We start from the raw sequence: 21,238 nt of genomic DNA on the forward strand, positions 1-21,238 counted from the left end.
CCTGCCGACCAGGAGGAACCGCCGCGGAGCGCCGGCGCGAGTCGCTGTGTCGCGACAGGCGGGCATGTTGGGAGCTGACTGTGGCGCAGCCGGCTCTTTCTCCTGAGGGATCCAGCACCGCCCGCAGGGAGCGGACCGCGTGTGCGACACGGGGACAACCGGGCTGGGACCCCCGCCATAGTCCTGGGGGGGAAGATGGGATGACAGACACTCCAATGGAAAACTACGGCTCCCAGTGTCCCTCGCGACAGCGCTTGCGCCTCGCAGCGGCGGGCGCTAATTGGCCGCCGGCGCCGCCGCCATTTCGCGCGTTGGCTCAAGGCCTGTAGCGGCGCGGCGCGCGGCAGGACTGGCTCCGCCCCCTCCGCCCGGTGCTGCGGACAGGCCGGTCCCGGGACCGGCCCGCTGCGGCCCCGTTCCCGCCCGGTGAGCGGGTAGGCCTCGGGCCCAGACGCAAGAACCTAGCGGCGCCCCGCCGGCCCTCTACAAAGCCACCCAATCAGCGCCCGCAGCGCGCCTGACCGACAGCCGCCTCCGCCAATCAGCGGCGCCTGCTGCGGCAGCCAGTCGAAAGGCGAGACGCAGCGGGGAGTGTGGCTGGGCGGGTCACGTGGGGAGCGCTCCGCCAATCAGCGACGCGCGACGCGGGGTCGCCCCGGCTCCCGCCAAGTACGAGCGGGACGGGCCGGGCGGGACCGGGCCCGGGAGCGGCGGGGGCTGCGCGGGCCGGGCCGCCTCGGTTCGGCCGCCGCCGCCCGGCACCGCCGCCAGCCGCGCCGGCCGCCGCCACAGGTAGGGCCGAGCTGGGGGTGCGGTGCGGCCCGGCCGGGGCGCGAGGTGTTTCCGGCGGCGGTTGGGCCGCGGGGTGCGCGGGGCCCGCCCGGGGTAACAAAGGAGGCGCCGGAGCTGCCGCCGCGCCCCGGGACTGGGCCCGGGCCCGCCCTGCGGCCTCACTCGCGGAGTCACAGAGCGGTTTGGGTGGGGAAGGATCTGAAGTCGCTCCCCATTCCAACCGTGCCGCGGGTACGGACACCCTGAGGGCTCCGGCCCGGCCTTGGGCACTGCCACGGAGCCGGGGACAGCCACGGCTGCTCCGGGCACCTGTGCCACGGCCTGCCCCCCTCACAGCCGGCAGATTCCCCCTCACATCTCGCTGGGTGCAGGCCCAGCCTCCTGGGGACATTCCCGGCCAGCCCAGCGAGGGGACACTGTGGCTGCCGGGACCCGCTGGCTCCTTTGGCTTGGGGGGGTCAGGGGGCCCCTCTGTCCTCCCTCAGCGGCCCTGGGAGAGCTGTTGGGCTCCTTGGGAACAACCACGGGTGTTGATTTGCTGTTTTCTCCCGTAGCCATGGAGTGCAGAGACAAAGCTGCTGTTCCTCCACGGAAGCTCGTCCAAGGTAAGGGAATGTCCCTCATCCAGCTCAGTTTTAATACATTAACAGCAGTTCAGACCTGGTTTTGTGAAATACATTGGCTCTGCTGTGATTAAACCGCCTCTAAGTGGCTCTTCTCAATTTTATGCTTCAAAATGAATGAAATCCTTTGATATTTCCTGTCACTGAGTGACCTGGTGTTGTTGTTGCAGCTCGGCTGCCCTTCAAGCGCCTCAATCCTGTGCCAAAGGAAAAACTCGATCTGGATTCAGAAGTGAAAAAAGTCAAGAGCTCCCCGAGTGCTTTTGTTCCGAGCAAGGATCCCTCCCTGGATGCCTCAGGTGCCTCCCTGGACAATGTGGAGAACGACTGCCAGCTGGGCTCCGACGGGAATTTGACTCCAAAACTTGTGAACGGGAAGGGTCCGTTGGACCATTTTATCCAGAAAAATCCAGGAGGTGACACAAGTGACCCTGGGGATGTTCCTGACCTCTCCAAGGGCCATTTTATCCAGAAAAACCCAGGAGGTGACATGAGTGACCCTGGGGATGTTCCTGACCTCTCCAAGGGCCATTTTATCCAGAAAAACCCAGGAGGTGACACGAGTGACCCTGGGGATGTTCCTGACCTCTCCAAGGGCCATTTTATCCAGAAAAACCCAGGAGGTGACACGAGTGACCCTGGGGATGTTCCTGACCTCTCCAAGGGCCATTTTATCCAGAAAAACCCAGGAGGTGACACAAGTGACCCTGGGGATGTTCCTGACCTCTCTAAGGGCCATTTTATCCAGAAAAACCCAGGAGGTGACACAAGTGACCCTGGGGGTGTTCCTGACCTCTCCAAGGGCCATTTTATCCAGAAAAACCCAGGAGGTGACACGAGTGACCCTGGGGGTGTTCCTGACCTCTCCAAGGGCTCTGGCCACGGACTCGAGGGGGATGTGGATTCCAGAGCTGCCGTAACCAGCGGCACCACGATAGGAAAAGAGCTGAACCAGCTGAGCTGCCTGAATTCCTCACAGAGCAGCCCAGCAGGTGACTCCATGGAGACTGAGGGGCCCTGTGCAGCTGCAGCCAAGGCAGAGCAGGATCCGGGAGCTGGGATCCAGCCACACTCCAGGGCAGTGGCAGGCAGGAAGGGGACCCAGGGCGAACTGAAGGATGTGCTCTTTGAGGGGAAGGTGCCCGTGGTGCTGCTGGAGGACATCATGAGCCTGAAATCCCCCCAGGTGGTGTCTCTGGACAGCAGCGGCACAGGCTCGGAGAACGAGGCCCTGGAGTCGTCCCACGAGGGAGACTCGGGACTGAGCCACTCCTCGCTGAGCTCCGGGAGCTCGCCCGACGTGCAGCTCGTGGCAGAGGCCAAGAGGAACTCGAGTCCTTTGGCTGCCTCCACCCCTGCCAGGAAGGTTGGTCCGCTCTGCTCTGGGGTGGAAACTGCTGTGCTGCAGTGTTTGGGTTCCTGGGATCGTGGGGAAGAGGATGAGTGGGGCAACGGGGAGTGTAGGGAGGTGGTGATTAATTACTGAGTTATTGCCCTTTGGAATCTTTAAGTCCTCCAGCTAAAGGATTTGATCTTCCCTGGTTCTGGCTGCTGCTGTGTTTGCATTTCTTTAATGAAATGCCCACTTGGGACTTGGTGTTTAGGTACCAGCATCCAAGAGCAGTCTGTGCTCCAGCTGCTGTTTCCCAAGCTCAGTTCTTCCTCCTGGAAGCTGCTGTGGTTCCTGTGAGGATGTTCCCCCAGTACCACCAGTGCAGACGCTTTTCCAGCTCTCAATTCCTGCAGCTGCCATGGAAAAGCTCTGGCACAGGTTTCCCAGAGGAGCTGGGGCTGCTTTGGAGGTGCCCAAGACCAGGCTGGAGGGGGTTGGAGCAGCCTGGGACAGTGGAACGTGGCACTGGGTGGGCTTTAAGGTCCCTCCCAACCCCAAGCATTCAGGGATTCTGTGAAAGCTCTCAGTGAAGGGCTTTTTGGTCACCTGAGTTTCAGTTTAGCAGCTCTGCTCCAGCAGAACACCCCCAAACACCCTGATTTTGGGGCAGCTTTGACAGGGAAGCTTCCAAGGGCAGCAGCACCTGCTCAGGTGGCTGGAACACCACGGGCATGATTCTCCCAGTCCTTTTGTTGTGTTTATCAAGTCAAGCAATCAATTCCTCCTCTGTGAAAACTCCCAGTCTTCCACCTCTAAGATAAACAGACACACTCAAGCAGGCATGAAGCATTTGCAGCGTAGCAGAACAACAGAAAGCACTCCTGGTGTGATCCAATAGCTCCAGTGGGGCTGGATTTGTGCGTGTGCTGCTCCCCAAAACGAGGGTCTGCACCCCAAGCTGTGCAGCTGCGAGTCCTGGCAGGTTTGTTTTCCTGGGAGGAAACAGCTCTGAGGAGCTGAAGCTCCCACTTGGCAGAACTCCTGTTTTATATCAGATAAATATAGCAAATAAAGCAGTTGGGCTGTGTTAGCCCGTTAATCACAGTTTAAATGTGATGCTGTGAATGGCAGGAGGAGGAGGAGGGGGGGATCCAGTAAATCAAGTCACAGTGTGCTGAAAGATTGATAAATTAGGCCTTTAAGCAGTCTATGAACAATAATCTTAAGCATAAAACCCCTTTTTCTTCTCCCCATAAATAAAAGCTAAATGGGAAGTGTGCCCTGTTTGGAATTTAGGGTCAGTGGGCTGTTAGTGCTGGGAGATCAAGTGGACTGTGATGGCAAGAGGAAACAGTGTTAAAATGTGGAAAACAGTCCCTGTGGTCACAAAGTTCCAGCTAAATATCCCAGCAGGATAGGTGGATGCAAAAAAAGCCCCAGAGAAACCCAAACTGACTTTGGCTGAGAGCAGCTCCCCTGGGTGCTCTGAACGTTCCCAAAATGTTCCTGTGGGGCTGAGGGGACCAGAGGGGTTGGTTGATGCAGGCAGGGTAAGGTGAGGGTTTCTGGGATGGATCCAGGCTGGGGTGGGAGGGGGGAGATGGGACGAGCCCGAGCTGTGTCCTCATCCCCTGCTCTGGGGGCATTTGGAGTGGCTGGATGTGATCTGCAGGAACAGCCTGCTGTGGCTCAGGCTGGAGAGGGAGGAGCAGGATCTCCTCTAAAACTCGATTTTGTAATTGCAGGTACCTCAGAAATTCCACAGGAGTTCAGCAGAGAAGGAGAAGCTGAGATTGCAAAGAGTAAGGCATTTATTTCCCTGACACCTCCCCTGAGCAGCCTTTTGTCTCAGCCCAGCTGGAACATCTCTCTTGCCGTTCTTCCTCACCCTGAGGAGTGTGGAAGAACCTTTAATGCAGGCAGTCAAGGTGCTTGGCTCTTTCCAAAGCTCCTGAACGCAGCTGTGGCTGCTCTTGGGGAAGAGATTGGAAACGTTTAAGCCCCAAATTGCAGGGTCTGTTTTTATTAATACACCAGGAGAGTGTGTATTAATAAATACACTTTTATTTAAGAGTAGGGGAACGAGTCTGAGGCTTCCCAGAGAATGTCACCACTGGATGCCACCACTGGGAATGCTCAAGCTCCAGGTTCTGTGTGCTTGGCTGCAGCTCCTTACTCTGCTCCCTGATTCTGCTGCCAGCCGTGGAATGCTGGCTCTAGAGGAGGCTGAAGGGTCTCTGGGGTTTCCAGCAGTGAAGTGGACTTTTTTGGGGTTGTTTTTCCTGCACCTGGGAAGGTTTGTGCTCAGGAACTGTGCATCTCCCAGTGGCTTGTTTATAAACTCGTGTGTTTTATGTAAGTTGTAGCTGTAAAGCTTCTTGCTTTTTCCCAGTGCCCCATATAGAATTCCAATCTGTTGTTTTCTTCCCTTCTATAGCTCTGTTAAAAATAGCGGGGATGTGAGGGAGAGAGGAGAATGGAAGCTAAAAATGATGCTGAGAGTGAAGTGGAGCCACCAGTGAGCTGTCAGCTTCACACCAGCACCCAGCACATTCCATGACTCAGGCTGACAGTGTTGTTTCCTTGCCATTGGCACCACTTGGCTGTTGGTGGCTTTCTGCAGTTATTTGTGTTGTGACACTGCTCAGGGAGCCTTGATGTTGACAAGGAGAGATGTGAAATCAATAAAAGAAAACTGAAAATACCCAGGGAGGAGTTGGAGTGTCTGGGCACAGGCAGATCCTCCTTTCCTGGTGACATCAGCAGCGCCTGCAGCACAGAAAAGCTCTTTTTCTTTAATTTGACATTTTCCTCCTGTGTGTCAGCAGAGCCACGGTGGGAATTGCAGTTGTTTTGGGAGGAAACACCACAAAAGGCAACACTTGCAATAAATCTTGCCCCCACTGTTCCCAGAGCACCCCTTGAACAAGCTCAGGGTGCTGAAACGGGCGGAGAGGAGGGATGGGGAGTTGGGAGACTCCGGTTATTCCCAGGGATCACGGGATGTCCCAGCTTGGGAGGGACCCCTGGGGATCATCCAGGTCTGGTTTCTGTCACAGGGGGTTTGTGATGTCAGATCAGCTCCAGTTCAGCTGCAGAAGTGACACCGCTGCTGCCCTGTGATGACACCACAGCAGGAAAGCTTAGCTCAGGAGGAAATATTTTGGAGAGAATCTGAAATCTCCTATTAAATAAGGGAATAATTACGATTTTTTAATTCCCATCTAATTTTCCATAATGCCACAGTGGCAATGAAGATGACTCAATACAAAGCTTTCTTTGTTGCTTGGAGAAATGGAAACACCTTTTTTTTTTTTGCAAAAGAATAATTAAAGCTTTCTGGGAGGCAGCACGAGGCAGCTCAGCTGGCAGCAGGGAGCCGTGGATGTGCTCCCAGCTGCTTTCCCGGGAAGGATGAGGGTCCCTCCCATTGCAGGATGTTTTGTGATGCTGCAGGTCGGGCTCTGGGTGGGTCCAGGCTCCTCTTGCAGAGGTGGAGTGCTGGTTTTGGTGCCACGAAGGCGCGGTTCCCTGAGTGTCCCGTTTGTGCCCCAGGATCAGGAGCGCGCAGACAAGCTCCAGAAGCTGCAGGCAGAGAGGGAGGAGAAGGGGAGGCTGAAGGAAGAGGCAAAAGCTGCGAAAGAACGAGCCAAGGAGGAGGCAAAGAAGAGGAAAGAGGAAGAGAAGGAGTTGAAAGAGAGAGAAAGGAGGGAAAGGAAAGAAAAGGAAGAGAAGGAGAAAGCTGAGAAGCTGCGAGTGAAGGAGGAGAAGCGCAAGGAGAGGCAGGAGGCCTTGGAGTGAGTGCCTGGGCTCCTGGGGACCCTGTGCTCTTCCCATCCCCACCTCTCCCTGTCCCAGAGGCTGCCCTGCTCCAGCAGCACGGGCCTGGGCTCAGGGCTGGCTCTGGAATGCTCGAGGGGCTCTGTGTCCCTGTCCCACAGTGCCTCTGCTGTCCTGCTGCCCCTCCTGGCAGGCTCTGGGCCTGTTTGTTGCAGTCACCCGTGACTTGGTGATTGAAATTTCCCGGTGTGAAGGGAAACTCGAGGCAGCCTGTAAACTTTGTGGCTAAAATGGGTCAATATTTGCTTTAGAGCGAATGAACAAAGCCTCCTCTACACTTAACCAGGGTGGTTCTTGGCTGGACTGACAGATGATCCTCATGGTGGGGTCTGGGGCTTCCCAGCTCTTCCTCAGTGCAAATAAACCCTTCCTGGAGGGTGGCAATTCACATGAACTTTGTTTTCAAGGGCAAAACTTGAGGAGAAGAGAAAGAAAGAAGAGGAGAAACGGTTAAAGGAGGAGGAAAAGGTAAAAAAGGCTTCCCCTGGCTTGTCTGAATTCATTCTGGGGTGAGATGGTGGTGCCAGCTGGGGTGGAGCAGATCCCTTTGGGATGGGGCAAATCCCTTTGGGATCCCTTTGGGGATGGGGCAGATCCCCTTTGGGATGGGGCAGATCCCTTTGGGGTGGGGCAGATCCCTTTGGGGTGGGGCAGATCCCTTTGGGGTGGGGCAGATCCCTTTTGGGGTGGAGCAGATCCCTTTTGGGATGGAGCAGATCCCTTTGGGGTGGAGCAGATCCCTTTGGGGTGGAGCAGATCCCTTTGGGGTGGAGCAGATCCCTTTTGGGATGGGACAGATCCCTTTGGGAGGCAGCCCCGTGACCTGCTGGCGCTGCTGCTCCAGATTTTTATTTGTTACTTTCACTCCTGCTGGTTCCTTTGCTTTTACCCTCTCAAACATTTTCTGTTTGTGCTTCTGAATGCCCACAAGTGAACCCTGCCCTGGCAGTGGCCCTGGAGCCCTGCTTGTGTCAGGGGGCACAAGGAGTGCTCCTGTTGAGTCACAGGAGCTGGTGACTGCCTGAACTTTGCTTTGAAGCTGAGTCATGCCTGAGCTCACCTTGAATTCCAGAGCTTTCCTCTGCCTCTGTGTTGACATTTGGGTTCTCATTTCAGCGCATCAATGCACAGAAAGCAGAGATCACCAGGTTCTTCCAGAAACCAAAGACTCCACAAGCCCCCAAGGTGAGGGATTGCTGTTCCTAAAAAATGCCCTCATTTCCTTCTCAGCTGCCCCTTACAGCTCCTTAGGTGGTCAAAACATTGTTCTTTCTTAATTTCCTGCTCTCAAAAGCGTAAAGGATTTTAAGAAAAAGGCCAGAGCAGAGACTGCAGGAGACATTTGTGGTTGGTTTAGCCAATCTCAGCTCTGTCTTCTGCATTGCCTGGAAGATCTGCTGGAGTCTTGGACAGGAAGGGCTTAACCTAAATCTTCACTTAACCCAAATCTCAGACCACACCTCAGCAGCAGGTGTTTGTGGCATTGCTGGTGCTGCAGCTTCTCGGTGCCCAAGCCCTGACATTCCTCACTTGATGTTTCAGACCCTTGCTGGCTCCTGTGGGAAGTTTGCTCCTTTTGAAATTAAGGAGAACATGGTCTTAGCCCCGCTCAGCCGTGTTTCCCTGGATCCAGAGTACCTGGAGCAGCTGGATGAGCTCCTGCGTGCCCAGAACGGCGACGGTTCCTTCTTGAGGGATCTAAAATGTCGTAAACCACGAAAAACTGGGCCCACTTTGGTCAGTGACAGCAATGACAGTGTGAACAGGTCAGTCTGCACTTGGGGGCTTGGCTTCTGTGTATAAAACAAACGGAAGAGGGTTTGAGGGAGTGATGGACACTGGAGAGGAGGGAAGGCTGGAGCTGTTCTCCGGGGCCTGAGCCACCTTCACTGTGTTGGCAGTGACGTGGTGGTGGTGGAGAGCTGCCAGGCAGACGCTGTTCCTGAGAGGGAGAAGTTTGGCAGGATGAAGCTTCTGCAGTTCAGTGAGAATCACCGCCCTGCCTACTGGGGCACCTGGAACAAGAGAACCGCCCTGATCCGTGCCAGGAATCCGTGGTCCAAGGACACCGTAAGCACCTGGGCTGCTGCGCTCTCCCCCTCTCTGTGCTCTGGCAGGGAATGTGCTTGGCCAAGTCCTCTGCCTGCCTGGGGTTGCTGAGGCACTTTGTTCCCTCAGCTCTGAAACCCCAGGCTGGGTTTGGGGCTGTGCTCTCCAGCGAGGGACAGACCTCTCTTGGCATTCCTTGCAGAAACTGCTGGACTATGAAGTAGACAGTGATGAAGAGTGGGAAGAGGAGGAGCCAGGGGAAAGTCTCTCCCATAGTGAAGAGGTGAGGATCCTGCATGCTGAAACCATCAGGAACCATGTGCACTCAGCAGTGTAACCTGTAATCCATTTGTGTGCAGGATGATGAGGAGGAGGGAGAGGATGAAGACGAGGACGATGGGTTTTTTGTACCCCATGGGTACCTATCTGAAGATGAAGGTGTGACAGAGGTGAGGGTGTCCCTGAGTTCCAGTGAAGTGTGGAATGTCAATATTGGCAGGGGAGGGGAGCACACAGGGCTGGGCCCCCTCAGGCCTGCACGCTTCAGGAGCCCTGTGTGGCTCGGGGAACACCAGGCAAAGCTGGCTTTAAAAAGCTCTTGTGTTTTTTTTTAACTGGCGTGGGTGCAATTTGAGTCCTTTGACCCCTGTGGCTGCAGGAGTGTGACCCTGAGAACCAGAAGGTTCGTCAGAAGCTGAAAGCCAAGGAATGGGATGAGCTGATAGCCAAGGGGAAGAGGTTCCACGTCCTGCAGCCCGTGAAGATCGGCTGCGTCTGGGAAAGGGCAGCAGAGGACAGCAGCACCAACACGGACCTGAAGGTGCTCCAGCAGTTCACAGCCTGTGTCCTGGATCCACCTGTGCCAGAGGAAGAGCAGCAGACACAGAAATGTAGCAAGAAAAGGGCAAAAGATCAGCAAAGTAAGAGCTGAAGGGCTGAAGAGTACTTGCAGACTGTTGTACTCTGCTTTGCAGGGAGTAGGGGGATTACTGAGTGTTGAATTCACAATGTTTCTGACAAGTCTGGAATCCCAGGACTCTCTGAGAGCTCTTGGAAAGGAGTTTTCTGGCAGTGCCTCTCCAAAAAGTCTTGCTCTGGGCAATCTAGGAAATAAAACCAACCAGACTTGAGCAGGCTCTGATTTAGGATGGGCTCGAGCCTGTTTATTGTTTGGGGGAGAGGGTTTGGTTTCTGTGCTGGGTTCCTGTCCTGAGCTTTTCCTGCTCACAGGGACGTGAATAACTCACATGAGGGCCAAACAGGGGGTGAGGATTTCACTCCAGGGTGTTGTTATTATCGAGAGTGAGTTTTGTACATCAAATTCAGCTGCTGTTACAATCCTGGAATCCCAGGATTGGCTGGGAGGGACCTTAAAGCCCATCCAGTTTCTGCCATGGGCAGGGACCCCTTCACTTGCTCCAGTCCCCCCCAGCCTGGCCTCGGAGCCTTCCAGGGACGGGGCAGCCCCAGCTCTGAAATCAGCCCTGCCGCTTTCCCCCTTTAACCCTTTCCCTGCCGCCCGCAGTCCTCGGCCACCTCCTGCCGCTGCTGCACGGGAACGTGCACGGGAGCAGGGTGATCATCCAGGAGTTCCAGGAGTGCTGCCGCCAGGGACGCTTCAGCGACGTGGCCGAGGCCGGCGACGGGAGCCCCCCGCCGGCGCAGCCCCCGGCCGGGGAGGACGGCGGGGTCCCCTCCAAGGCCAGGCTGAAGAGGATCATCTCGGAGAACTCTGTGTACGAGAAGAGGCCCGAGTTCAGGATGTGCTGGTACGTGCACGCCGAGGTGCTGCGCAGCTTCGGGCACGAGCGGCTCCCCGTGCCGTGCCGCTGGAGCTACGTCACGCAGGTGCCCTGCGCGGGCAGGGACGAGGGCAGCGCCGTGCCCGCCGTGCCCGCCCCGCAGCACACGCCCCCGGCAGCCAAGAGGAAGGCCATGGCGAGCATGTCCATCACCAAGTTCATGAAGAGGCCTCGGGATGCTGAGCAGGTGAGTTCCCAGCGGGGTGAGTGTGCCCCGTGGCTGGGGGTGTTGGCACCCTGGGCTGCCCCTGGTAGCCACAGGCCCGGCCTGCACACCACAAGGCCCATTTTTTATGGGGAAAGAAGTGAAATGATGGGACTAAAGAGATGGGTTTCTTTTGTGTGCCTGCAGCTTGGACTCTCTGTTCCATTTGAAACGTTGCTCTCCTGCTGCTCTTCCATTCTCTGCTATTTGGCAGTGATTGCATCCAAGCTGTGAATAGTTTGAGAGTCTGCTTGGCCTTGGTTTTACAGCTGTGTGTAATTTGTGTGCAGGTTTTATGTGTGCCTGTGGCTGCCAGATGTACAGCCCGAGCTGATGACTTACAGCAGTTGCATGTGAACGGATTAAATGTGGTTCCCAAGTGCTGCAGCTCAGCCCAGAGCAGTCTGTAAAGGCTCCAGCTCATCCTGACACACGTAAAGCTGAGTTTCAAGAGCTGCTTTAAAAATGCAGTAATTCATAGGGACGAAATGAGATGGAATTGCAGCGGTTGCTGCTTGGGAGCTGTGTTGTGGTTTTCCTGTTGTTGCTTCTGCTTTTCAGGGCAACCACAGGTGGTGCTGGAGCCTAATCATGACAGAAAAATGGGATCATGGAATTCCAGAATGGGCAGGGACACCTCCCGCTGTCCCAGGCTGCTCCAGCCCGACCTTGGGCACTGCCAGGGATCCAGGGGCAGCCACAGCTGCTCTGGGAATTCATCCCAGCCCCTCACCTCCCTCACAGGGAGGAATTCCTCCCCATATCCCATCCAGCCTGGCACTGGGAGCATTCCCTGTGTCCCCAGTCTCTCTCTCTGTGTCTCCTCTTGGCCCCTTCAGGCACCCACAAAGCTCGGGGTGCTCAGCTGAGGCTTTAGGTGCTGGAACTTGGGGTTATCAGGGTTTGAAATCCCTGCCAGTGGATTTATTCCTCCTTCCCTGCGCACCAGGTTCAGAAAGAGCCCCAGAATGGTTTGGGTTGGGAGGGACCTCAAAGCTCATCTCGTTCCACCCCCTCCCATAGACCACAGATGAGGCTTTTGATGCTTTTTATGCTTTGCCTTCCCAATTTATTCTTGGCTTTTTTGGCTTTTCTACTGAAAAAGCTCAGCATTCAGGTATTGATAGAGATCAGAGACTTGTGAGAAGCTGTTCAGCCCCCAAACTCCATCTGCTTGGGTTTTTTCTTGTACACTAAATAAAGGCAGAGATAAAAGTCTCTGCTTGGCACCCACTGGAAATTCAGCTTATAAGGGAGCAGAAATAGCAAAACAAAGACTTTTAGGAGAATTACATCACCAGCCTGAACGCTTCAAAGCCTCTGAGAGCTGTGCTGGGGAGGTGCAGCTCCGAGCAGAGGTTCATTCCTGCTGGCTCAATCAGCCCTGCTCAGGTGCTGAGCTCCCAGCCACGCTGTGGAGCCAGGCTGGAGCGTGGGGAGGGCACAGCTGCCACGTTCCCACTCGTGTTCCTCTGCTGGAGCCTCACACCAGGGCTTGTGTGAGTAAAGGTGCTCTTACATAAGCTGTGGAGAGAAAAACGTGGTGCTCGAGTGGGCAGCACCTGCCCACGTGTGGGAGGGATTTCATCTGAGAACTGGGACATTATTGAGAGATGGAAATTGAAAAATCTCTTGGCTTGGAACAGTTTTTAGGAGATGGGGACTGGGATTTTCATTCCAGGTCCAGCTGAAGGGGAAACAAACAGCTCAACAGACCCTCACAGCTGGGCAACTTCATGTTGTGTCACAAATTGTGTTCTGTGCTCTCAGTTCAAAATAGAGAATTTGGGCTTTTCCCATGGCAGGAAACCTGAACTGCCACCAGTCCCTGAATAAAAACTGATTGGCAAAGAGGAGGAGGAGACAGGAGAGAACAAGGCCCAAACTTGACAGGCAACAGTAATTCTCCATCCCGAGGAGGGAGAGAGCATCCAGAGGGGTCAGAGGAGGCTCAGGGGGAATTTGGGGCTGTGCAGAGCTCCCTGGCAGGAGGGGACAGCAGGACAAGAGGGAACAGCCTCACATTGCACCAGAGCAGGTTTGGCTGGAGATTGAGGGAACATTTCTTCACCCAAAGGACAGCCCAGGGCAGGGTGGAGTCCCCTCCCTGCAGGGATGTGGCACTTGGGGACACGGGCAGTGCTGGCCTGGGCACTGCTGGGGGCTCACTGAGCTTTATGAGTCTGTCATTCTATGAAAATTAATTAACAGAGAGGGGAGAGAGTTCCCCAACTGCAGCGAGTCGGGTTTCCATGAAGCTGCGGGGGTGCTGAGCACGTTGTGTGACAGGGAGGGATCCTGGAGCAGAGCTTGGCCTCTCCCACCGCCTGTGCACTGCAGATGAGGCCTTGTGGCTCGAGCCAGGGGCTGCTGGGGCTGGCAGTCACAGCTTTCCCTGCCCCCAGACGTGCCCAAACACTGCCCAGCACCCTCCAGACTCTCACCTGGTGCCTGTTGTTTCCCCCAAGGCTGCAGAGATGGACGGCTTTCAGGCAGACACGGAGGAAGATGAGGAAGATGACGACTGCATGATTGTGGATGTACAGCCAGCAAAAGGTGGGAAGTGGGCTCCAGGCTCTTGGCAGACACTCCCCCAGGGAGCAGCCAGTGCGTGGGCTGAGCCTGGGGCTTTCTGCCCCTTCCTCACCATTCCTCGAGCTTTTCTTTCTACAGATACTTTATTCTAGAAACTCCTGCTTTTTAGGCTTTTTTTAAAGATGCTGCTTTGCTATTTCTGGCCTCCTCTGAGCTGCTCTTGCCCTCCCATGGCCTCAGTGGCACCCAGCCCCGTGAGCAGCCCGTGGCTGCCAGCGTTCCCTGCCCGTTTCTGGGAGCACGAGTGAGCTGCACCGGTGAATTATTGTAAATATCTCTGTTCCCTGGGGCGTGCAGAGCCCTCCAGGGCTGCCAGGTCTGGGTTATCACCCCTCTGGTGCCTCCTGGGAGCTGCAGATTGTGTGAAGGGGGTCACCTGGGGGAGCAGGCTGTGCCCCAGAGTCTGGGTTTGTGTCCCAGTTATCCCCTGGAAACGGCTTCAAAGCCCCTCTGCTGCGGCGGCCGCACTGGGACCAGGACGTGGAGCAGCTCCTTTCATCTCCCAGAGCTTCTGGCCGTGCTCACCAGATCAATGAGCTGCCTGCAGGCACGTGCTGCGCTCCCCAAAGCTCTGGGCTCTTTCTTCTGCTCACAATGCAGCTCTGAGGAAAGCGGGTTTGTGTTGGGCAGCTCCTCTGGCAGATAAGGACTCCAGCACAGAAATTCTGTAGTGTTTGACCCATTCCAGGCATTATCTGGGCTCTCCTTCCTCTCTGAGCTCCTCTCACCTCCCAGAGCAGACAGTGGCACTGCTTGACATGAAGCCTGGCTTTAATCTTAAGCTGCTTTTGCTGATTACCAGGCTGTGAGCTGAAAACCTCGCCTCAGGTTTGTCCCCTCTTGTTCTGAGGGTGCCACCGAGCAGCTTCCCTCCCTCAGGCTCTGCTGACACACACACAGCTCCGTTTGTTTGGCTCTGCCTGACTCCAAAGCACTGAAAAGATTATGAAAATCCTTTTGATGGTTGAAAAGTGATTTTTTTTATTTATTTTTTTTTATTCTGGATTGGTGATATTAAATACGAAGCCAGTATTAAAACCAGTTTTTAAATAGTGCTGAAAAGGAGACTCACAACAGATGCAGGAAGCTAACACAGATAAAACATAAAGCAGTCAAATTCTACTGGATTAATGAGGATATTTATAAAAACAAACCCAACACATTCTCTCCTTTGCAGGTTCTACAGCTTCAGAATCCAGTGGCACGAGAGCTGCTGACCAGGACAGCAGCGTGGTCAGCCCATCTAATACAATTTGAGACTTAAATGCCTACTAACTCCTCTGTATGTATGTAGAATGAGCTAGAAGATTTTAAACATTGTGTATCTTTGACCAAGATACTTGAAAGTATTCCACATTTCTTGTAAAGAGAAGACAGCACTTTGTTCTGCTTCAGACCAGATGGAAGCTTAAATTTTTAGTTTTAGCTTTTTAGCTTTTTTTTTTTTTTTAAATACCGCATATTAATCTGTCCTTAATAAAGCATTATTGAAATTTTGATACTTCTTTGTAATGGAAGGTATCTAAGTTATCTCTAAAAGTAGCTGAGGGATTTTGGAATAAGCTTATTGTGATGCCACTGGGGAATGACTGTTCATAATGTTGTACAGCGTGGCCTTGGGTATAAATGATGTACAATTATATATGAATTTATGCTCTTGTACCATCCTGTTTGTGGTCTTACTTGCTCCAGGGAACAGCAGCAGGGTTTACCTTTGGAAAAGGACAAATGTTTCTCTTATTTTGGGACTGGCCAGGGCTGGATTCTGTCTCTTGTCCCCAGCAGAGCTGGGCTCTGTCCCACAGGAAAAGTTGGATTGAGGTTTTGAAGGACTGGGCTGGCATCAAACCTGATGCTGCACAGAGAAACTCGCTGGGGGTTTCAGCTCTGTGTGACTGGAGAGTTATGAATTATTTCTTTAAAAGATTGTCTGTAGCTGGAGGTTTGTTATCACCACCAGGCTGTTCCCTGCCGTCAGCCCCTGCTCCCAGTCACACCAGTGCCAGCCCCAGCACAGACTGGTTTGGCATCTCAAACCTACCACAACACAACCCAAACAGCTGGGCTCAGAACTGAGTCCTTGAATAAATCCAGTTCCATTTGATCAGACTGAGTTTTCTCCCAAGAGCTTCTCTCCAGCAGAGGAGTCACAGTGCACACAGGAGGGGAAGCTGAGTTCTGAATCAGCCCCACAGCCAGGCTCAGGCTGGGTCTGCAGCCCCACAGCCCCAATCCCAGCTCCAGGTCCCTGCTCCAGGTCCCTGCTCCAGATCCCAGATCCCTGCTCCAGATCCCAGCTCCAGATCCCTGCTCCAGGTCCCTGCTCCAGATCCCAGATCCCAGCTCCAGGTCCCAGCTCCAGGTCCCTGCTCCAGATCCCAGCTCCAGGTCCCTGCTCCAGATCCCTGCTCCAGCAGCTCCTCGGGGTCACCTCTGCAGCCCCTGCCCCGCTCTGGTGGCCGCAGCCCCCGGGAGCAGCCGGGCACGGGGAGAGGGTCTGGGGCTGCCGCGGGCACAGCGAGCTCCAGCCCCTCCGCAGAGCCAAACCAAAGCCACCTCCAGCAGTCCTGGGAAAGGAGGGACGGGTAAAGGCAGCAGCACGGGAGGCAGGGCCCTTTATTTCAGGAGAGGCTCTGGGCCCGGGCCAGCAGCTCGGGCCTGAGGGGGCTGCGCTGCTCCTCCGCCGCCGCCTCCACGTCAGCCATCACCGCAGCGTCCCAGGCCAGGCTCAGCAGGGCCGAGGGCACCTGGCAGGACAGGCAGGTTACTGACCACAGCCAGGAATCCTAAACCCGTCCAGTCCCACCCCTGCCCGGGGCAGGGACAACTCCCACTGTCCCAGGTTGCTGCATCCCGGCCTTGGGCAGTGCCACGGCTGCTCTGTTCCCCTTGGCCTGTGTGCGTTCACAGAGCTGCAGCTGCTCCAGCTGCAAGGGACAAGGCTGGATTCTGCAAGCAGCTCCTTCCAGGGATGCCAATTGGGGCTTTCTGTTGGTGCCTCCCTCCCCATCGCTGCCTTCCCTCCTGCCCAGCCCCTGGAGCTGCTCTGCTCCAGGAGGGAGAGCCCTGCTCCCCTGCTCCCCTGCTCCCCTGCTCACCTCGAGGCCCCCAGGCAGTGACTGTGCTAAAAACGAGGGGCCAGAGCACAGCTTGGGGCTCTGAAAGGACACCAACTCCTCCCCCAGCTCTGAGCAGCAGAAGTCTCTGACAGCCTCAAGATGCTCTGGGATTTTTTTCACTCACCAAGCCACATTCATTGAAGGCCAAGCTCTCGTCAGTCAGTTTGAGACCTCCGGGTCCCAGCAGCTCAAAGGGCAGCCAGTCATCTCTGAGCGCTTCCCTCACAAAGTTGTAGAGCACAGATACTGATTCTCGGGCATAAAAAGTCCCTGCCATGAGAAAACAAGGTGAAAGAGTCTGGCATTTACCAAAATCTAACCTTTTGTGGTCGGTTCCATGGGGCTTCACCTACTGATGCTGACTCGATCAACGACTTCCCTGACACACAGCCAGCCTGATTTAACTGAAAACTATAAAAGCAGAATCCCCAAAGAAAAATAGTCAATTGTTGGGAGCCCCTGCCAGCCTGTAACAAAGAGCTGGGAAAGCCTGAAATGATTTCCAGAGTTCCACTGGAAAATCTGAAGAGGATTTATGCTGTTGTACAGTCTGACATCACACGGGCAGCTCACGCTGGCTGCTGTCACACACCGATCTAATGAGTCCAGCTTGTTTCCAGAGGCCTGGGAAGAGCAGACTTTAATTAATGATGCCTTGAGACTCTTCCCTCTCTGTCCAATCCTGGTTTAAAATCCCAGCCCTGAGCAGGGGGAGGGTTTGGAGATGGGAAGAGTTCATGGAGAGACGCTACCCCACCGTGGTTTTGGGGGGATTTATTCCATCAGCTGAACCCAGCACCTCCTGTCACCCGGTTCCTTACACCACACCTACCCCCAGGAGCTTCTGGAGGGGCCCCAGGGAAGGGTGAGGAGTCTGTTTTACCTTGGAGGATGTATCCATCGGGAAAGCGCACCCGGAGCAGGGTGTAGTTGTACTTCCTCATCTCCCTCTGCTCCTCCTTCTCGCGCATGGCCCTGGTCCTCAGCATCGCCGCCTTCTCCACCGCCTCCGTCCTACGGGGAGACACTCCTGTAGGCCCCAGGAGAGCCACGAGCTCCTGGCCGGGGTCCCCTGGCCCCGCTGCTCACCGCAGCCGCTGCTCCCTCCGGAGCTCCTCCGCGCTGAGGTTGAAGAAGTCGTGGGGCAGCTCGAAGCGCGCGGCCGCGGCCGACGGCTGGAACAGCGTCAGCTGCCGGTGCAGCTGCGCCCGCACGGGCTCCGAGCTCAGCAGCTGCTCCTTGCGGTCCTTCAGCTCCTCCAGCCTGCTCAGAACCTCCTCCTTCAGCACGTAGAACTCCTCCGTGGCCTCTGCAAACACAAGGACGGGCCGTGAGGCTCCCGGTCTGCAGGGCAGTGACACAGGGACGAGCATCTCTGGGAAAGGGTCACGTCTGGACAAGGAACGTGCTCCTGGTTTTGTTCCAGCCTTGGAGTAACGAGCTCTGTGGAGCTGTCAGCAACCAGAGCTGCTCCCCAGCATGCCAGCACCCCCCAAAGCCCTGACTCCACATCACCACCAGCAGCTCTTGCCTTGTCCTGGAACAGGCAGTGTTTTTGTCTCAAACCCGACAGCCTGGAAAAATTTGTGCGTCCCTTCCAAGCAGCTTATCCTTTCCTGGAAGGAAAGGACAGAATTTCGATGGAGTTTGCTCCAAGCAAGGGCTTTCCAAGGCTGGGCAGCTGCGGGAGTCTGAGCTCACCTGGAACACCTTGTTCTGCAGTTTGATTTTCCGGTATTTCTCCTCCTCTGGATGGAGATAGATGTTATCCAGGTACCTGCAGGAAGAGGAACGCACTGCCTGGGTCAAAGCAGGACACTCCGAGGTCAGAGAGAAAACAGACACCTCACAGTATTTCTCACAGAGTAAAAGAGATGAGAAACCCGGGTAAATAAAATACATCCATGCTTTGGGGTCAAACCAAACACCCAGCAGCTCCCAAACCTCAACAAATGGGATCAACATCCTCCAGGACGCTGACATGGGGTCAACTGACAAATTGGGTGGTTCAAGGGTTCAGTTTTCTTCCAAAAAAAAAAGACTTTGGCGGAAGCAGAGCAAGAAAATCCACCAGGGAAGGGATGAGCAGCCCATACCCACAGTCACACTCACTTGGCCATGGTCTCCACGCACAGCCGCACCTTCTCCCGGTCCCGGTTGAAGGTGTGGATCTCCATGATGGAAGCAGCCACCGGGTCCACAGAGAAATACTGGGGGAGAGGGAGAGAAGCTCAGGGAGGAGCTGACCCCAGCTCAGCTCAGTTGTTCCCCATTTGCTGGGCCGGAGATGATTTAACAGGGAAGGTGAAATTGTCCTGGAGATTTTGCAGGAAGGAGGTGGAGGGTTGGCGAGGTCACTGCTGGACCCATGGCACAAAAGGAGTTTGAAGAGGGAAGGGAAGGAGTTTGAAGGGAAGCACTCACTGCCTGGATGGCTTCTCGGAGCTGCTTCTCCTTCTGGTCTTTCCTCACAATTGCACCGCTCAAGGGGCAGATGAAATAAACCCCCGATACAGAGGGAGCAGCTGCCCCTTCCTCCTCCTGCTCCTGGAGGAGATAAAAGCAGGCACCAAACTGAGCACAGGGAGGTTTTGGGAGGGTCATGTTTATAAACAGCCTGGCAGATCCCCTCAGGACAGGGCGAGCAGCCCCAGGGCGCTGAGCAGGGAGCGGCAGCATCTCCCTCACCTTCTCCTCCGCCGGGAGCTCCTCGCTGGCAGCTGCCTCGGCCATCAGCTCCTTCCTCACTACAACACACAAACCCCGCCTGGAGAGGAGGCTCAGCGCGTTCCAGAGGCTTCTGGACAGCTCAGCGCTGCCCTGGGAAGCAAACACCTGCCCGGGTGTGGTGTCCCAGCCCAGGGCTGCCCATGACCCCATTTCCACCCACTGCCCCCGAACGGCCTCGAGAGCTCAGCCGGGCCCGCTGTCCCCGGGCTCCGGTGGCCGCGGCCGCCCCGTCCCGCTCCTACCGTGGCTCCTGACGGTCTCCTGCGAGCCGGCCGCTGCCTTGGCCTTGGGCTTCAGCTCCAGCCGGGCCAGCGCCGCGGCCGCCGCCCTCTGCGCCTCATCGCTCGGGGCCTGCCGGGCCTTCGGGGCCACCTCGGCTTTCGGCTTCTCCCTGGGGGCCCTGCCGCGGAGAACACGGGCTCGGGCTCCGCTCTGCTGCCCAGCCGCCGGTGACACCCCCGGGCCCCGCGCTGGCCCCGGGAGGCGCCGCCCGGGGCTGGCGTTACCGGAGAGTCCCCCCCGCCCGTACCGGGACGGCTCCGAGAGCTTCTGCCCGGGCCCCGCCGTCTTGAACTTCAGGTCGGCCTTGATCTCCTGGAAGAACTTGCGCATGGCGGTGCCGGGCCGGGAGCGCCGGGATGGGAGCACCGGGATGGCAGCACCGGGACGGCAGCACCGGGACGGCAGCACCGGGACGGGAGCACCGGGACGGCAGCACCGGGATGGGAGCGGGGCCGCCGCGCCCCCCCCGCGCTTCCGGCCCGCCCGCGCCGTCACCGGAACGGGGCGGGACCGGCCCCGCTCGGGGATGGGGGCGAGGAGCAGCGGCACCGGGACCACCGGGGGCTGGCGGCACCGCGGACCCCACACCGGCACTCCCGGACCCCTGACCGGCACTCACGGACCCCACACCGGCACTCACGGACCCCACACCGGCACTCCCGGACCCCTGACCGGCACTCACGGACCCCACACCGGCACTCCCGGACCCCACACCGGCACTCACGGACCCCTGACCGGCACTCACGGACCCCTGACCGGCACTCCCGGACCCCACACCGGCACTCACGGACCCCTGACCGGCACTCACGGACCCCTGACCGGCACTCACGGACCCCACACAGCCCAGGTTGCCTCCACGGACCCCCGGGGGCACCCCCGGAGCCTCACGGACCCCAGAGCACCCCAAACCTGCACCCGCAGCCCGCTCGGAGCAGCCCCGGCTCCCGGTGCCCCGGGGGCAGCCCCGGTGTGAGCCAAGCGGGCTGAGAGGAGCCCTGGGCAGCTCCGGAGCGAAGCTGGCGTGGAGCTGGGCCACAGGCGGGGCTGGACAAGGAGCGCGGTGTCCGAGCCATCCCCGGGACACCGGCCGGGCGCTCCGAACCCGGCATGGGCCCGGCGAGCGCAGCCCCCGCGGCTGCTGCGGGGTCACGGCCTTTGTCCCCCCGGCACGGCTCCCGCTCCCCGTCCCGGGGGACACGGGGGACACGCGGGGAAGGGGCTGCGGCTCCCGGCAGCGGGCGGAGCCCACCCCGAGCGGGGGCTGCGCCTTCACCTGTGCGGCCGCACCTGGCGCTGCCCCTCCGGTGGCACCGAGAGCCGGGAGCGCCCGGAGCAAGGCTGGACACACGGCGGCATCGCCGGCGGGAATCACGGACTGACACACCGTGCCCTGGCACAGGACGGGCTGAGGACAATGTCCAGAGCCCTGGAGCTGCTGGGATGTGGCAGAGCTGGGACACGGCACGGGCAGGATGTGGCACAGCCTGAAATACTGCACAGCTGGGATACGGCAAAGCCAGAGCATGGCACAGCTGGGATACAGCAAAGCCAGAGCATGGCACAGAGTGGGACATGGCAAAGCCAGAGCATGGCACAGCTGGGATACAGCAAAGCCAGAGCATGGCACAGAGTGGACATGGCAAAGCCAGAGCATGGCACAGAGTGGGACATGGCAAAGCCTGGGACATGGCAAAGCCAGAGCATGGCACAGAGTGGGATATGGCAAAGCCAGAGCATGGCACAGAGTGGGACATGGCAAAGCCAGGGACATGGCAAAGCCTGAGCATGGCACAGAGTGGATATGGCACAGACTGGATATGGCAAAGCCAGAGCATGGCACAGAATGGACATGGCAAAGCCTGGAATAC

The 21,238-nt window shown here is 57.0% G+C and overlaps 2 protein-coding genes across 7 annotated transcripts; one reads left to right on the forward strand and one right to left on the reverse strand.

The window, feature by feature from the left end:
* The first annotated feature begins 25 nt into the window (after positions 1-25).
* CHAF1A (chromatin assembly factor 1 subunit A) lies at positions 26-14,901 on the forward strand. 6 transcript variants are annotated; one of them, XM_086863130.1, is made up of 16 exons: positions 26-574; positions 1,347-1,397; positions 1,586-1,831; positions 2,039-2,781; positions 4,494-4,550; positions 6,304-6,545; positions 6,996-7,056; positions 7,705-7,773; positions 8,131-8,354; positions 8,490-8,658; positions 8,840-8,920; positions 8,997-9,086; positions 9,296-9,557; positions 10,163-10,626; positions 13,113-13,200; positions 14,417-14,901. In XM_086863130.1, the coding sequence occupies exons 2-16, from the start codon at positions 1,349-1,351 to the stop codon at positions 14,494-14,496; spliced, it is 2,925 nt and encodes a 974-aa protein (XP_086719256.1). In that variant the 5' UTR covers positions 26-574; positions 1,347-1,348; the 3' UTR covers positions 14,497-14,901. The 6 variants fall into 6 exon arrangements, with proteins under 6 accessions (XP_086719256.1, XP_086719252.1, XP_086719254.1 ...); XM_086863128.1 differs by lacking the exon at positions 26-574 and adding an exon at positions 698-792; XM_086863129.1 differs by lacking the exon at positions 26-574 and adding an exon at positions 834-1,023.
* UBXN6 (UBX domain protein 6) lies at positions 14,195-19,845 on the reverse strand. The gene is made up of 11 exons (XM_086863135.1): positions 19,618-19,845; positions 19,331-19,488; positions 19,047-19,105; positions 18,783-18,905; positions 18,471-18,568; positions 18,060-18,135; positions 17,890-17,974; positions 17,448-17,667; positions 17,242-17,372; positions 16,483-16,628; positions 14,195-15,986 (listed from the first exon to the last, which is right to left on the reverse strand). The coding sequence occupies exons 1-11, from the start codon at positions 19,698-19,700 to the stop codon at positions 15,861-15,863; spliced, it is 1,305 nt and encodes a 434-aa protein (XP_086719261.1). The 5' UTR covers positions 19,701-19,845; the 3' UTR covers positions 14,195-15,860.
* Positions 19,846-21,238: the final 1,393 nt, after the last annotated feature.

The sequence above is a fragment of the Cyanistes caeruleus genome, chromosome 25 (assembly GCF_971803275.1).
Source record: "Cyanistes caeruleus chromosome 25, bCyaCae1.hap1.1, whole genome shotgun sequence".
In the NCBI taxonomy this organism is placed as follows: Eukaryota; Metazoa; Chordata; class Aves; order Passeriformes; family Paridae; genus Cyanistes; species Cyanistes caeruleus.